This window comes from Berghia stephanieae, chromosome 8 (genome assembly GCF_034508935.2).
Source record: "Berghia stephanieae isolate SIO BIC M18660-M18661 chromosome 8, UCSD_Bste_1.3, whole genome shotgun sequence".
Classification (NCBI taxonomy): Eukaryota; Metazoa; Mollusca; class Gastropoda; order Nudibranchia; family Aeolidiidae; genus Berghia; species Berghia stephanieae.
Genome location: NC_088367.1, coordinates 55546015 through 55563514, shown reverse-complemented (window position 1 = coordinate 55563514; position 17500 = coordinate 55546015). Strand labels below are relative to the sequence as shown.

Below are 17500 nucleotides of genomic sequence, written 5' to 3'. Positions count from 1 at the left end.
ATAGCGGGATGAAATTAACTACCCATAGCCCAACTTTAATTAATTAAAATTTACTATTATTCTTTTGGCTAATTATGTGTTAACGTGTTATTGTGTGACAATTATGTTGATTTATAATGAAGTATTTCTGTTTTAACGGGGATTAGTACTTACCTTCTAAACATATATATCCCTATATAGCGTGCCAATACTATACCTCTACTTCTACTAACTATTTTTAAAACTTAAATATTACGGAGTTATAGTTACACACCGATGCAAGCCGAACGAACGACTTACCGATCACGTGTTCAATTTTTTCTCGCGTCCTCTCGTCTAATCTCGTCAATCCGGAATAGAAAGAGGAGGTGGGGCTTATATGATATAACGCAATGAAAGTTCTGTCCGATGACGGGTGGGGGGATATCACCTCTCCAAAACTTACCTTATTATATGAGATCTTGAGATAATCTGCAAGAGCACACCAGAACAGAGACATATTTGAAAGGGTTGAGATACTCTCGTATAACAAAATTCGCAGCCTCTTAGACTTCTTCAGATCTGTTTTCCGTTCTCGTATGTATGCCACAATATTGATTCAAACGGCAAGACGTCAATTTTTATGTCAAATATATAGTATTTAATTTATAGCTATTTGCAGTAAAAATTATTTTGTTGGTGAAAAGCCTAAAAGGGCTTACTTATTTTAAATCAGATTGTATTAAGAAAATATGTGTAATAGAGTCAGACAACCGGGTAGCTGATGCCGGCGAGTGCGATAGTAGAGACAACCGGGTAGTTGATGCCGGCGAGTGCGATACTGATGGAGACAACCGGGTAGTTGATGCCGGCGAGTGGTAGTAGTAGTATTGGCAGAGTGTAGAGGCCGTGGGAGTGGATGGATTCGGTCCCGGGGTCGACTTAAGAGTTCCAGACTGTAACTGCGGCGGTGGTGCTCAAGTGGGGAAGATAGATCGAGACAATGAAGTGACAGTTTAGTACTACTGTTAGTGATAGTAGCATGACTTCATGTGTCAGCAGTAGAAGTAGGGAGTTGATTTCATGAGCGAAGAGCACACACCACAGTCAAGTCCGGAGACACCATAGTCTACCCGAGTCCTAGCCCATCCACTCCAGGGTAGTGGAGGCGATCAAACAACAAAGGCCAGGATGTATAATGATGAAGTCTTTATTCAGGAACAATGGAACAGATCATTCTTTTGAATGGATCAATGAATGAATGAAAAGAATCAATGGCAGAATCTAGAATAATCTAATATTAGCCATAGCAGTTAAAAATAGATTTAACGCGGACGTCAGAGAAAGCACCTACGTCACTGGTCCAGGTAAAGTGATGCGTAGACTGAAGTGAGTAAACTCGATCGAGTTGTGTGCATCTTCATGATTTAAACAAATTAATGCAAATAACATAGGACATGTATGAAGGAACGAATAAGTCTAAACTAAAGAGTTATGCTACAAAATCAATCATAGTGAATTGCAGAGTTAAAGAGTAAATGTTAAGCTCGTAATTAGTAATCAAAGGCGTTAACGTTATGGCTGTATGAAATATTTAAGTAGCAATTATTAAGTATACAGAAGAACAAAGTAGATTTAGATGACTCAAGGTAGGTGGCTAGAAAGCTATGATTTGCCAGAATTAGTGATATAAATTTGTAAATGATCATAGTTGTTAAAATGAAGTTATAACGATGTGAAGTGATGAAAGAAAGCACACAAAAATATAGTATCAGGCCAGAAGTCACACCCAGCCGAAGATAAAAATAGTACTACATCGAGAGACTACCTGTGTAACACACAACACACAGTGTACTATTGGTCATAGTAACACACACTAGTAAAGAAATGTTGATATCAACCACAGAGGCACAGTCTTGCATTACTTGCATACAATTAAATAGTGATGGTAGCGACAAGTAGTAAAGAGTAATAGAGTACAAAATCAAATAACATTAGATAGAATGGTCATTCTATTACATATCCCCCAACTCGAACCGTTCTATGTCCTCATAGAACAAATTATTTAATTATCAATGGTCAACAAGGCAGAGAGGATTCAATGTACGAATTCAACTTGAAAGAAATGCAATCAATGTAAAATTACGTCGCTTCAGCATAGCGGTATAAGTATAAGATGAGAAAAGTGTTAAAACTTGAAACACGAACGTCTCAAATATGAGGAGGCTCATGTCGAATATAGATAGACATGGAAATATTAAGTGGACGTCGCTTGTTAGCGGGAAAGGTAGAAAGAACTACACTGTTATACTTATAAGCAATAGTTTTAACATTCCATAATTACATTGTATGTTTCATTATGAATCATGAGCATATTGCAAAATTAATGGGAACTAACGAGATATTGAATCAATATAAACGAGAAACCTACAAAACATGGATTATCTCACCAACGTGGTGGTCAAACTCAGGCAGATCCTTGCATTTGGCGTGATGTCGTCTGGGCAGATGTGTGCAGGCGGGATTCTGTGACGTGGTTTCACTTTCACAGACGCGACTTTTAGGAACACCGGCCACCACTTGACGACGATGCCTTCGGATAGTTGCATGGCAGTAATAGGGACGAGGCTCCATCTGGTTGAACTCACGCCGGTAAGACCCACGGGTCATCACGGGCACAGACACACAGGTCATCTCGGGTCATCACGGGCACAGGCACACTGGTCATCACGGGCACACGGTCATCACGGGCACAGACACACAGGTCATATCGGGCACTGAGACTCGGGTCATCACGGGCACAGGCACACTGTCATCACGGGCACAGACACGTGGGTCATCTCGGGCTATGAGACACGGGTCATCACGGGCACAGGTACACGGGGCATCTCGGGCTCAGGAACATGGGTCCTCTCGGGTTTGGCAGTCACTGGTCATCTCGGGTTGGACAGGATACTCGACGTGTATGGTAGCCGGTAGCGGCCGTCTTGTTATAAATTCGGCTGTAAAGGGGCCGAGTGGCAAGTTGACGTCGATTGTCGTCTGTCGCAATAAAACATCGAGGTTGGTGTACAAGGACTGGCAGCGAGAGTGTAGATTCGTTCCAATTCCAAGTGGATGTCTGACTGATGAATAAATAAACAGGTATCCAAAAGGCTGTGGCTTCTGAAATTGAGATCCTGCTCGCAGCGCCAAATTTGTAATAGAGTCAGACAACCGGGTAGCTGATGCCGGCGAGTGCGATAGTAGAGACAACCGGGTAGTTGATGCCGGCGAGTGCGATACTGATGGAGACAACCGGGTAGTTGATGCCGGCGAGTGGTAGTAGTAGTATTGGCAGAGTGTAGAGGCCGTGGGAGTGGATGGATTCGGTCCCGGGGTCGACTTAAGAGTTCCAGACTGTAACTGCGGCGGTGGTGCTCAAGTGGGGAAGATAGATCGAGACAATGAAGTGACAGTTTAGTACTACTGTTAGTGATAGTAGCATGACTTCATGTGTCAGCAGTAGAAGTAGGGAGTTGATTTCATGAGCGAAGAGCACACACCACAGTCAAGTCCGGAGACACCATAGTCTACCCGAGTCCTAGCCCATCCACTCCAGGGTAGTGGAGGCGATCAAACAACAAAGGCCAGGATGTATAATGATGAAGTCTTTATTCAGGAACAATGGAACAGATCATTCTTTTGAATGGATCAATGAATGAATGAAAAGAATCAATGGCAGAATCTAGAATAATCTAATATTAGCCATAGCAGTTAAAAATAGATTTAACGCGGACGTCAGAGAAAGCACCTACGTCACTGGTCCAGGTAAAGTGATGCGTAGACTGAAGTGAGTAAACTCGATCGAGTTGTGTGCATCTTCATGATTTAAACAAATTAATGCAAATAACATAGGACATGTATGAAGGAACGAATAAGTCTAAACTAAAGAGTTATGCTACAAAATCAATCATAGTGAATTGCAGAGTTAAAGAGTAAATGTTAAGCTCGTAATTAGTAATCAAAGGCGTTAACGTTATGGCTGTATGAAATATTTAAGTAGCAATTATTAAGTATACAGAAGAACAAAGTAGATTTAGATGACTCAAGGTAGGTGGCTAGAAAGCTATGATTTGCCAGAATTAGTGATATAAATTTGTAAATGATCATAGTTGTTAAAATGAAGTTATAACGATGTGAAGTGATGAAAGAAAGCACACAAAAATATAGTATCAGGCCAGAAGTCACACCCAGCCGAAGATAAAAATAGTACTACATCGAGAGACTACCTGTGTAACACACAACACACAGTGTACTATTGGTCATATTACACACACTAGTAAAGAAATGTTGATATCAACCACAGAGGCACAGTCTTGCATTACTTGCATACAATTATATAGTGATGGTAGCGACAAGTAGTAAAGAGTAATAGAGTACAAAATCAAATAACATTAGATAGAATGGTCATTCTATTACATATGCATTATTTAATTTCACTTTTAATGATTATTTTTATTCTAGTTTTTGTTATTTTTCCAGTTGTTTTTGTATAAAAGATGTATGCAAATGTTGTTTTTTTTACCGACAATGAATAATTTATTCAATTCAATGCAATTTAATTGTCATTTCAACTCAATGTTCTCGTTGGACAACTAAAAATCGTAGCGCGTTAACCCTTCAATAACTTATGATAGCCTGATACTAAGACTAAGACTTGTATTTTAACGTTATTATTATATGAGTGCGTCGCTAAGTGAGTTGTCGATAAAAGTGATCGAGGAAACAGATGATCATTTTGTTCAAGAATAAACGATAAATGTTACACGTAGTTTTGTGTGTCGATACGACTGATCCGACGGGAATACTAGGTAAATATTATATTATGCATGACATCAATACATTTATAGAGATTCCTTAAGAAGCCTTTGTTAATGTATAGCCTGACACTAGGGCTTGTGTTTTGACATCATTTTAAATTAGTGCACTGCCTCGCTGAGAGTCCCGATAGCTCAGTTGGTAGAGCACTCGCTTCACACGCAAAGGGACTAGGATAAATCCCTGGTGCAAGTCGATTAAAAATAATTCTGACCCACCTCTTCACCTAGCGGTGAATGGGTAGCTTGGTGTGTTAGAAATGGCGGAAATTACTTTGTGATAGATTAGCACGCTATAGAAACCCGACTTAACGCTGGCACCATGGACCTCTTGGCTAAGAATGACTACTTTTCCTACTGCCATGCGACTTGTCTTCAATAGTGTTCAAGGAAACAAATAACCCCATTGGTTGAACTATTGAATACAACTCATGATTCTCTTTTTTGGTGGCCCTCGCCCTGGATTTTGACGGGTTCTGTTTTTGTTCTTTTTTTATCTTTGTCAGGCTAAGAATTAACAAAGGCTGCGCTCTGTGCCACCTGTGCTTACCTGCATTGACTTCACAAAGTTTAATCTGTTGGATTGACAGTTACTCGCCCACCATGTCGCTGTCTTTGTTTTATTTTTCGCTATCGCCACTGAAATATAATTTACAGACAGAAAAAAGGGGGGTGGGTGGTCATGTTATGTTATGTTATGTTATGTTATGTTATGTTATGTTATGTTATGTTATGTTATGTTATGTTATGTTTAGTAAATTTAAATCGTATTTTTTGCTATAACTATAACATCAGTTTTCATCAACTAGACCATTCCTACAATGTGCCATGTTGTTGAAACACCGTATCTTCTTCTTCTTCTTCTTCTTCTTCTTCTTCTTCTTCTTCTTCTTCTTCTTCTTCTTCTTCTTCTTCTTCTTCTTCTTCTTCTTCTTCTGTGAGACTATTCCACTGTCTTAACCCTCTTCTTACCAGCTACACCAAAATCGTCACATTTTTTGCGGCATAATATATATTTTTTCTTATTCAGATTTATTTTGTACATCACAATGATATTTGTTTAATTAATAAGAACATCAAGTTTTTTGTAGACATTGTTTTGAGTTTAAAAAAAAAAGATTTTTCTGCTCGATAAGCCTGCCATTTTGGGAAACTACTGAAAATGGTTGGTAAGGAGGAAGTTAATGTCGATGTTATGAAAGAGTGCATCCACTCTTGAGTGGGGAACCATACACTTGGATGACTTCCTCTTATTTTGCTGAATATTACCGAGGGCTAATTTAACTTGATCGTTTGGGTCTTTGCAAAATATGCTACTTTGTCACGCTTTCTTCTCTGTTGTAATGATTTGAGATTAAAATCCGTTTCATGTTTGTTAACTTTGTTGTTTTGATTTATAAATTTCAACGGTCTGTTTTGTATTTCTTCGATTTCTTGGATTTCTCTGATTTGTGGTGAGGGTCCCAGACAGAGATATTATAATATTCTAATGTAGGTCTAACAAAGGCTTTAACTTCATATAAGTTTCTTATGAGGAAGCCTAAGGTCGATTTTTCTTGTTTGCATATGTTTGTAACATGGTCTTTCCAATTTAGTTTTTTAGTTATTGTTACTGTTAGATATTTCGCATTGCTTCAAGTGCAGTGTTGTAGTACAATCATATTGTGCATGTTGAATGTGTGATTTTTCTGTTGTTTATGAATGTTAGAATCTGGCACTTCTGATGATGGAATTCCATGCTATTTTCTATTTTCCAGATTTGTAAGCTATCTAGATCGGCTTGAAGAATTTCTGTGTCACGTTTAGTTCTTATTCAACGATAAAGAAGGCCACCGCCATCTGCAAACAATGTCAGTTGGGTTCCTGGTTAAAGTCTTTCTGTCATATCATTAATGCAGATAAAGAATAGGAAGGGAGAACTGTACCCTGAAGAACACCAGACACCACTTGGGCTGACTGATGACTCACCATCCACTGAATTAAGAAAGCGACTTACAAAACGTGCTCAGTCACATCCTGATAAAAAAACACGTTAACTCACACGCGCAATTTATTGGACACATTAAAATCGCCTTAATCTATTCTTATCGTGTTCAATGCATAGATGGCGAATCTTTCCCCATTTCGTAGGTATTAATGAAATGTTTACAATAATCTTCCCATTTTCATTACAAAAAGTAAAATGTATTCATAATCTTCCATGTGAAAATCTTACAATAACCTTCACACTTTGGTATAGAAAATTATAAAATCTTTCCAAAATCTTCCCATGGTGTTCTGTTATCGGAAAACAGTGAAATCTCCCAAAATCTTTCCACTCTGAAATAAAAAATTGTGAAATCTTACCAAAATTATCCCACTTTACAAGGAAAAATGGTAAAATCGAATCACTTTAAATGAAAAAGGATAAAATCTGGCCACTTTATAACGATAAAGGAAAAAATCTTACAACTTTATAATGCAAAAATGGTAATATTTTCACAAAATCTTCCTATTTTATAATCTTTCCGTAGTCTTCCCACTCTGTAACGAAAAATAGTGAAAACTTACTATAATCTTCCCATTTTAAGGTTAGTTGTGACCTGTCACGCCATGCCAGCATCCTGTATGGGGACATGACGTCAGAGTCCAATCGATAACTAAACGTCACGTTAAAGGCGTCCTTCCATTTGTTGTAATCTGGTAAAACCATTTTTAACAAATTGATTTTAAAAAAAGAGAAAAAAAAAACAATCAAACTTGTCAATTGAATTTGCGAACAATATCCTATTATTAGTTAAAATCGTCTGAAATAAGAAAATTCTTTGGTGAATTTTTAAATTTTACATGGACTATTATATAAAACCCAAGCATTCTCGTTCTATCACCGAGTATCTTGTTTCTCTGTTTAGAATTTTGTTTCCTTTTATATTCGGATGGCATTAATGCACAGTCATATTCTTGAAATAAAACACCTGCAATTCCGTTCCAAGTTGCATTTCATTAAACTTCTTACTTAAATCTGGTAACTTAAAGACTGGTTCAGAACATAGAACGGATTTAAGTTGTTAATTTAAGCTTTTTTTCCCATTCCAGTTTATTTTGTTTGGCATTGGTTTCTTTGTGAGATGTGTTAAAGGCGTTGCCATATCTAGACCTTTAAATTCTAAGACAATTAACTGAAAAAGGATTTCTCCGCTACGAATTACGAAGTCATTTTTTTATAGAGCTGTTAGTCACCATTCATTTGTCCAGTTTATTTTGTTTGGCATTGGTTTCTTTGTGAGATGTGTTAAAGACGTTGCAATATCTAAAAAGTTTGGCTCATATTCCTAATAAAAGTTTAGGAGACCTATCACTTTTCTAACAGTCTTATTTGTCTTGGTGGCTTGCAGCTGTTTTGTTTTGTTTTTCTGTGTTTGGTTTTTGGATCCCTGGGCCAACCGTATGGCCTTACAAATATATCTGGTTGTAAATAATGTGTGTGTGTGTGTGTGTGTGTGTGTGTGTTGTTTTTTTTGGGGTTTTTTTTTTGGGGGGGGGTGAGTATTTATCTGAATTTATGATGTTTTAGTGTATTCAAAACTTTTCGAGTGTTGCACTCCACGTTTCGGAGTATATACACGCGTCGACCACTGATGATTTATTATGGCATTGACAATTACGAATAAGTGTATCGTGTGTATCTACCTACAGTGCGCTATACTATGCAACAAAAACAGTCACTCACACACTCCATCGTTTGCTCGCATAACCCATAACCGACACCTATCTGTTTATTTTTACCACACAGCCATCCTTTCTAATTTCAATGCCACGTACCATGGATTGATAAAGATTAGCTACGGCGGTAATTGAATACTTGTTAAACAGCACCACTCCCCTCCCCCTCTCCCTTACGTGCTATTATGTGGTCTAGTGGGATGGCTCAGATCGGAAGTCCTGGGTTCGAGAGTCACTCAGTCACTCAGAAGGCTTTTTACTCACATTCTCTCACCTTACTCGGATGTAAAATAAGTACTTGGCCGTTAACAGCGTTGTCACGTCCTTCATGTTAAATGTTGCTGTTGGCCAAGGATCACTTGTAAAGCGCTTTGAGCACGATTAGTGGATATTGCTCTATATAAAAGCTTAATTTTTTTAACCCATACACGCACCAACCCCTTTCAACCTGCCAATACATATCAATAAATTAAATAAAGAATAAAGATTTCCATTTATTCTTCACCAAGCGGAAATTTGTTGTAGGGTCTATTCCAATGTTTGACTGAAAAAAACCAAGGTGTCAGCCGCAGTGCAGCGCCGCAAATGGAGCTAATGAGAGGTGTTAATCTTTCGGGTACGGAGCAAAGTCCATGCGCGCCGCTGGCTGAACAACACTGAGGTCTACCCTCCCAATGTCGTTATGACAAAGCACTGTTTCCACGAGATTGTTTGCATGTCCCAAGTGGTTAGTAATATCTTTTTGTTGATATGCTTAGCTTTAGATAACTCTGTAAATAGATCTTCTTGATTTGGTATAATTATGGACATGTCTCCTGAATTCTGCGCAGACGTGCAGTTATTCTGATAGCTGAGACGATATAATACTTTTATTCTTCTTCTGAGGTGTACGCTTTTCTACTTTGAACCATTGCCGGCATTATAAAACACAAACATTGAAACGAGAGGACGAGGATGACGACATAAATGAGCTCCTTTTTTTAAGTTTGAAAATATCACATTGTGACAAATTAGGGAGCAGGAACCGGTGTAAGATAAAAATTTGAAAAGGCGTTAATGAAACAGTGCCGGTTAATCAAACCAGAAAGAAAGGTACAACGGATGATCATCCCCCAAAAAATAAACTTGCCCCGGAAGCTCATATTTTAAAATTTCGTGACAGTGATGAATCTTTTAAAAGAACAGATGTTGTAAAATAAAAGACAGAAACAATCTTTACTTTTATAATTCCAGTTCGCATCACTCTCCCAGCATCCCAGGGCCCACAACTGGCCGGCGGTTCTTTTCCCGGGCGGAAACTCAAGCCTTCCACAATCAAACAGAACAAGGTCCGCTTCGTTCATCTTTTCCCCTGTGAGGTCCACTTCACATTGGTTGTAGGGACAATTTTTGAAATCTCTGTTGTAGCTTCGATTTTCCTTGAACCATCTTCAGGGTAAGTGTATCATTTCATGAATGAAAAAAAAAACATCTTCAGGGTGAGTGTATCATTTCATGAATGAAAAAAAAAACATCTTCAGGGTGAGTGTATCATTTCATGAATGAAAAAATAAACATCTTCAGGGTGAGTGTATCATTTCATGAATGAAAAAAAACATCTTCAGGGTGATGTATCATTTCATGAATGAAAAAAAAACCATCTTCAGGGTGAGTGTATCATTTCATGAATGAAAAAAAAAACATCTTCAGGGTGAGTGTATCATTTCATGAATGAAAAAAAAACATCTTCAGGGTAAGTGAATCATTTCATGAATGAAAAAAAAAACATCTTCAGGGTGAGTGTATCATTTCATGAATGAAAAAAAAACATCTTCAGGGTGAGTGTATCATTTCATGAATGAAAAAAAAACATCTTCAGGGTGAGTGTATCATTTCATGAATGAAAAAAAAACCATCTTCAGGGTGAGTGTATTATTTCATGAATGAAAAAAAAACATCTTCAGGGTGAGTGTATCATTTCATGAATGAAGAAAAAAAACATCTTCAGGGTGAGTGTATCATTTCATGAATGGAAAAAAACATCTTCAGGGTGAGTGTATCATTTCATGAATGAAAAAAAAACATCTTCAGGGTGAGTGTATCATTTCATGAATGAAAAAAAAAACCATCTTCAGGGTGAGTGTATCATTTCATGAATGAAAAAAAAATAGTAAACTCATAAACGATTAGAAAAATAAGATGCAAATTGTTTCTAAATGGTGTTATTGAGTGCTTGTATTTGCTGCTTTAATCTCTTAATCAGTAACTGATCAATAACTTGCACACATGAGACTGTTATCTCTGTTTGTTATCTCTGGCTATCATATTTTGGCCACATGTAGACAAAAGGAACGCAAAGAGGCTCTGGAAACCCTTTTTTAAGTAGAAACTTAAAAAATTAATGCCAAATTTATCACTCGATTATTCCACTTGAAAAAAGTTCGATAATTGCACATTACTTATAATTTTTCTTTTAAATATCCGGTTTCTACAGGATCTGCGTATTTGTATACCACTTACTTGTAGAAAATTTGAAGTAGATTGGTTGAAAATTAAAGGAGTTGTTAAGTTTTTAGAATATAAAAGAAATGTACAAGACATGAAATACATATTCACTTTTTGCCATGGAAAATGAATTTGTTTAGCGGCCATCTTGAATGATTATCATTTTGTTAAAAGAGAAAGGCCAACAAAATTTAATGGTCTTAAAGCATGTTTTTAAAAGTGTGGTATTGAGTGTTAATGTTATATTATTATCTAAAAAATGACACAAGCTTTTGAGCTGCAGCTGTTTGTTTTTATTTATGCATATTTAACTCCAGGAAAGTGATATATTCATAAAAAATTTGCTAACTATACGACAAAAATCAAAATCAAAACATGTAATTTTTGTTTAAATATAAAACAATGTAGTTTATTTTAAATATTATTGCGTCTTTTCTTGTATCTCTTTAAATGTCAAGGTTCTGCTCTGAAGTAAAATATGTAGGAGGGGTTAACTGTTATGTGTCAAAATATAACAATTTAAGAAATAAGCAATTAAAGCTAAAATAGGCAGTTTCATCCTGGCTTCCCGGCAACTATCAAACGTGGAAATTTTCAAATGTTCGGTTAACATAATATATATTGAGTTCGACGTATACGTACATGCAGGTTTGACATTCGAATCCAGCTATGTGCCTAGTTTAACATTTGTTGTAATGGACAATATTTTACATCATCTTTTTTTTAGATTTCCGGCTATTACAACAATGAACCCATTAGGAATTGGATTATCTAACTTACAAATAAGTGCACTACGATTGATGTTGTACATCATCGTTTAGGCCTTAATCTAAGCCTTCCAATTATGCATACCGTTATCTGAAAGTGCTGATTTCATGAACTAACGTTACTGAGAGATAATCTTCAGTATTTGAGGATATATTTGATGAGCTTGAGATTAACCACCTTTGGATATGTCGTGCGTGATTTTTAAGCAAATTGTGTACTTTTTTTGCTGGCACGTTATGACTCGTGTCAATAAGAGGTTTGATTTCTGAAGTGTCTTGGGGGTCCCGTTAGCCAAGTAGGTAGAGCTCTCGTTTAACAAGCAAAGGGACCGAGATCGATCCTGGGTTCATTCGAGATTTTTTCCGACCCCCATGTCCACCCAGCAATGATTGGGTATCTGGGTCTGATAGATCTGGCAGAAAGTATGTAGGGGTTTACCAGCGTCCTATGCAAAGCATTTGCTATTGTCCGTTTCACACTATAGAAACCGGCTCCGTGGGTTTTGGCACTGAAGGACTGATGATCCTGATATGTCTAAAAAATGTATAGAATTCAATTTTTATATATATTGTCAAAATTAATTTAATAATTTGTCACCGCATGTCCCCTTATTAACGTAAAGTAAAAAGAACTGTATGATCCTAGTTTTCTATTTCAAAAAACTTTGGCATTTCTCCGAAAAACAACAAGACATTTTTACAATTTTGGTCCTTCAATTATTGATTGCAATTATGGGCCTGATTGAACATCGATAATATTTTGCTTTGGTTTTATCGTATTTCGATTACAACAATGTGGCCATAACAATTTGGGTTATCAGACCTTCAAATAAGGAGATGTCCGGTGGCATTTACTCATAAATCTTTATTCTTTTACTTAATTAGTGTACAACTTTCAACCACTCTAAATGTGCCCAAAGCGTTTCATAAAGGGGTCCTCGGCCAAACTCAACACTTAACATTTGGACGAGACATGACTCCTGAAGGGCGATATTAAAAGACAACGTTGTTACAGTCGGGCTCTCATTTCATATCTGAGGAGGGTGAGAGAATATGAGTGAAGAGCCTATTCCAAGGACTCAAATTTATCCGATCATAGAACCTGGACATGGCAATCACCAGGGGACAGAGCAAGGAACCAGATAGACTTTATAGCAGTATCATCAAGATTCAGAAATGGCATATTAAATTGCAAAACCTTCCCAGGCGCCGATGTAGACAGTGACAATGTCCCAGTTGTTTGTACAGTAAGGATAAAGTTTAAAGCTATTCAGAGAACAGCTGGTAGAATAAAGAGGGATTACAGGTTATGCAAAGACAATGGCATACAAACAAAAATGAGAGAAGAATTTGAAAATGCACTCATGATACAAAGCCAAAGTGAACCTGATAACGAAAAATGTGAAAAACAATTTGATATATTCCAAAAGTGTGTCAAAGCAACTACAGAAAAGCATTTACCAATAGCTCAAACAAACAGCAAAAAGGAATGGATGACAAATGAAATTCTAAACCTATTTGAAGAAAGACGAAAATGCAACAGAGGGTCTGCAGAATACCAAACATTGAACAACCACATTAAATCCAAATGCATCGAGGCACACGAGAACTATCTAGACTGGAAATGCTGCGAAATCGAAAGAGAATACAAACCCAACCCCCAACAAGCTCACCAAAGAATAAAAGAACTATCAGGGAACAGGAAAAGCAAAGCAGCAGGAAGTTGTATCCAAAACAAACAAGGGGAACTGCTATTTGAAGAACAACATATAGAAAGCCGATGGGTAGAATACATAGGCGAACTGTACAATGATCCAAATAGAAATGAACCACCACTGAAATTCAAAGAACCATTAAGCGGACCAAACATCACCAAAAGTGAAATTGAACATGCCATGGAACGAATGAAGGATGGTAAAGCAACATGCCCTGATGAAATATCTGTAGAGGTATTAAAAAGCCTAGGAGATCTAGCAATTGATGAACTTCACATATTATTCAACAATATATACAATACTGGGAAAATTCCAGAAGATCTCTGTAACTCTATTTTCATAGCAATACCAAAGAAAGCAGGTGCAGTCAGATGCGAAAATTTTAGAACTATAAGTTTAATAAGTCACATCAACAAAATACTGTTGCGTATAATTATCAACAGGCTAAGGAATAAGATTAACCCCGAAATCGCAGAAGAACAATATGGATTCCAACCTGACAGAGGGACAAGGAACGCAATATACCTCCTCCGTGTTTTAAGTGAAAGAGCTATACAGGTTCAGACCCCACTATACCTCTGTTTTGTCGACTACAAAAAAGCTTTTGATAGAGTACGCCACGAAGAAATACTAAAACAACTGCACTTCATTGGCGCTGATGAGAAAGACCTCAGACTCATGCAAACATTATACTACACCCAGCAGGCATCTATCAAAATCGGAAACTCTACAGGAAATTCCATTCCTATTAAGAAAGGAGTCCGTCAAGGGTGTGTTGCCTCACCAGATCTGTTTAATCTATACCAAGAAACAATCATGAGGGGCATAAATAATATGGAGGGAATAAAAGTAGGAGGTCACAACATAAATAATATAAGATACGCAGACGATACGGTACTCATTGCAACATCAGAAATCCAACTTCAAAAGATTGTTGACAAAGTGGTAGTAGATAGTGAAGCCAAGGGAATGGAAGTGAATCTCACCAAAACAGAATGCATGGTAATACAGAAAAACTCCAAAAACAACAACACCTGCGATATAACGATTCACGGCGAGCAGCATACCAACGTAGAAAGTTTTAAATACCTAGGTTCAATAGTGACAACAGATGGAAGATGTAACCGAGACATACGAGCAAGAATAACTCAGGCCAAACAGGCCTTCATGGACCTGGGAAACATTTTGAAAAACAAACAGATGTCGTTCGGGATTAGATTCCGAGTCTTGAAGTGCTACGTGTGGCCAATCTTGTTCTACGGATGCGAAAACTGGACTACAAATGCAGAAACACAAAAGAACATTGAAGCTTTTGAAATGTGGTGCTTGAGAAGGATGCAAAGAATATCGTATACCGCACACAAAACGAACGAAGAAGTGCTAAAACAAACATACCAACAAAGGAAACTAATGCTCTTAATAGTGGATCGACAACTATCCTTTTTCGGACACATAGTAAGGAAAGATAAGAATGAATACCTGGCAAGTTGTGGAAAAATACCTGGTAAACGCGCCCGGGGGAGACAAAGAAAAACACTCATAGACCAACTGAAGGGCTTCACCAACCTAACAATCCAAGAGCTGTTTGAAAAAGCAAGAGACAGGGAGGAATGGAGAGAGATAATTCATGCAGTATCCGAAGCCTGGACCAGGCATGGAACCTAGAAGAAGAAGAAGCCCTGCTCGAACCAGGCACCTAAAGATCCAAAAGCGAGTGTCATAACACAAGACCAAAACTCATTGACAGCAAATAATATGACTAATTATTCGAAGTAATAACCCATGTTACACGCATAAAGACAGAAGAAAAAAAAAGGGGGAGGGGAAGGTAGGAGAGTTGATAACACATCAAAAATATACTTACTGACTGACATGATAGAATGATATAATCTTGTTCTTTCTCGTCCCGGGTTGTCTATAAACGTTGCCATTGCTATTGACGGCATAAACGTGTGGGGTAATAATCAACGGAGATTTGAAAAGGTGCATCTCAGCTGGTTCCACGCCCATTTTTCTCAGGCCTTCAAGAAACGAGGCGTTTGTTTCAGTGTTCGTGGGAGTTGGTGTTAAATTTGGAGTAAGTCTATTCAGGTTTGTTCCAGCATCCGGGGGAGTTGGTGTTAAATTTGGAGTAAGTCTATTCAGGTTTGTTCCAGCATCCGGGGGAGTTGGTGTTAACTTTGTAGTAAGTCTAATCAGGTATGCAATGAATGGAAAGGCCATAACAAGTATGACGTAGACTATGATAAAGAAGATGGTCAGTTTGAAAATTTGAATCGTGGAGAAACCATTTATCCAATTCTTTGTCGACTTCATGTTACTTTAATCTAGAGAAGAGATAATATAATGTAACATATCTTTTATAAAACATCAACTTTTATACAACGAAATGTTGAATAAATGTGTCCATCGTATCAAACAAGCATTATGTACGGATCAATGTGTACTTATTTGCAGCTGTGTGCACCTAGATTTAAAAGACAAAATAGGGAAAAGTTCCCGGGGTTAGTCAGCCAGCGTCGTTGTGATACCCTAAGTAGTTGACAGAAGAGAGTCCTCACGATCGTACTAAGTTTGAACGTCATATTTTTGTATGTGTAGCTGGATATATATATATATATATATATATATATATATATATATATATATATATATATATATATATATACTAGTAAAAAGCCGGCAATTTTGCGGGAAAAGAACGATTTTCCTTCGATATTGTACCCACCATCATTTAATCAGGGCATATTGGTAAACAACGTTGTCTGTGTAAGTTGGCTAATCATCTGTTGATTTTTCTGTGTGGCCCAATATGAAGTGTAAGCCACTATAGTCTCTGACCCGTGACACAGCAACATACTGTTGTCCGTGCGTGAAAACAGGTTGTGGTAAGAAAATCAACTGCGAAAATAAACCTGAAGTAGCAGACGTGAGCAGAGGTGAAAGACGATCCTGGGGCAGGGAGGCTTTCTAAAAGCTCCTACAGAGTGAAACAACTCAAATAATATTCCCTGAAGAAAAAAAAGACCTAATACATTTAACTAACACTATTTGGAAAAAAACCACCCTAGTACCTTTGCTAAGACTTATGGCTAACCCTAGGAGAAAAAAAATCCTCCGATCTCGAGCAAACCCTAATAGAAAAAAAACCTTCTTTCTTTCTTTCTTTAAAAGAACAATTTTCCTTCGATATTGTACCCACCATCATTTAATCAGGGCAGATTGGTAAACAACGTTTAAATAATGCTATGACCTGAAATTGCTAGATCCGTACCAATTTGCATACCAGCAACATCTCAGTGTAGAAGACGCACTATAAACCGCCACAAATTCGATCTCAAAACACCTTGACCAAACGCCCTCGAATTACGCCAGAATCCTGTTTGTCGACTTTTCGTCAGCTTTTAATGCCATGAACACAGATATTTTGCTTCAAAAGTTGTGCAACATGGATATTTTAAACTACACTATTAAATGGTATAAAGAGTTTCTGACCCATAGACCGCAATGTGTAAAATTGGGTGAACATATCTCCAACAAAAGAACGTTGTCGAACGGATCTCCCCAAGGCTGCGTGAGTTCCCCAATCCTGTACATCATATACACCAACGACTGCAGACCATCCTTTGAAAATTGTTTTATAGTGAAATATGCAGATGATACTGCTATTCTTGGCTTATTAAAAGATAAAGTTACCGAAAAGAATTATTTCAAACAAAAAAATATATTCACCGATTGGTGTAAACAAAATCAGCTTGAATTAAATGTTGAAAAAACGAAAGAACATGTGTTTGGTGTAAAAAATAAAAACGACTTAAAGTGTGTGACGATCGGTAAAGATGATGTTGAGATAGTTGACTATTTTAAATATTAAGGAATAACCATTGATAGTTCCCTCAATTTCTCTCAACATATTAATATAATATCTAAGAAAGTTGCCCAAAGATTATACATCCTAAGGAAATTGAGAACATTTCAAGTAAGGAAGAAAACTATGTTAAGAGTTTATGACTCA

General features: G+C 37.3%; 2 protein-coding genes across 2 annotated transcripts in view; one reads left to right on the top strand and one right to left on the bottom strand.

Moving 5' to 3' along the window:
* LOC144978918 (alpha-(1,3)-fucosyltransferase C-like) overlaps positions 1–15812 on the bottom strand; it is a gene marked incomplete at its 5' end in the record, with an annotated part of 19146 nt that extends 3334 nt beyond the window's left edge. Inside the window, 4 exon segments of the mRNA XM_078925531.1 lie at positions 5368–5456; positions 7368–7496; positions 9739–9947; positions 15350–15812. Coding sequence (XP_078781657.1) covers positions 5368–5456; positions 7368–7496; positions 9739–9947; positions 15350–15801 — 879 coding nt within the window.
* Positions 1–17500, top strand: part of LOC144978920 (uncharacterized) — a 114489-nt gene that overhangs the window by 77306 nt on the left and 19683 nt on the right. The window lies entirely within an intron of this gene.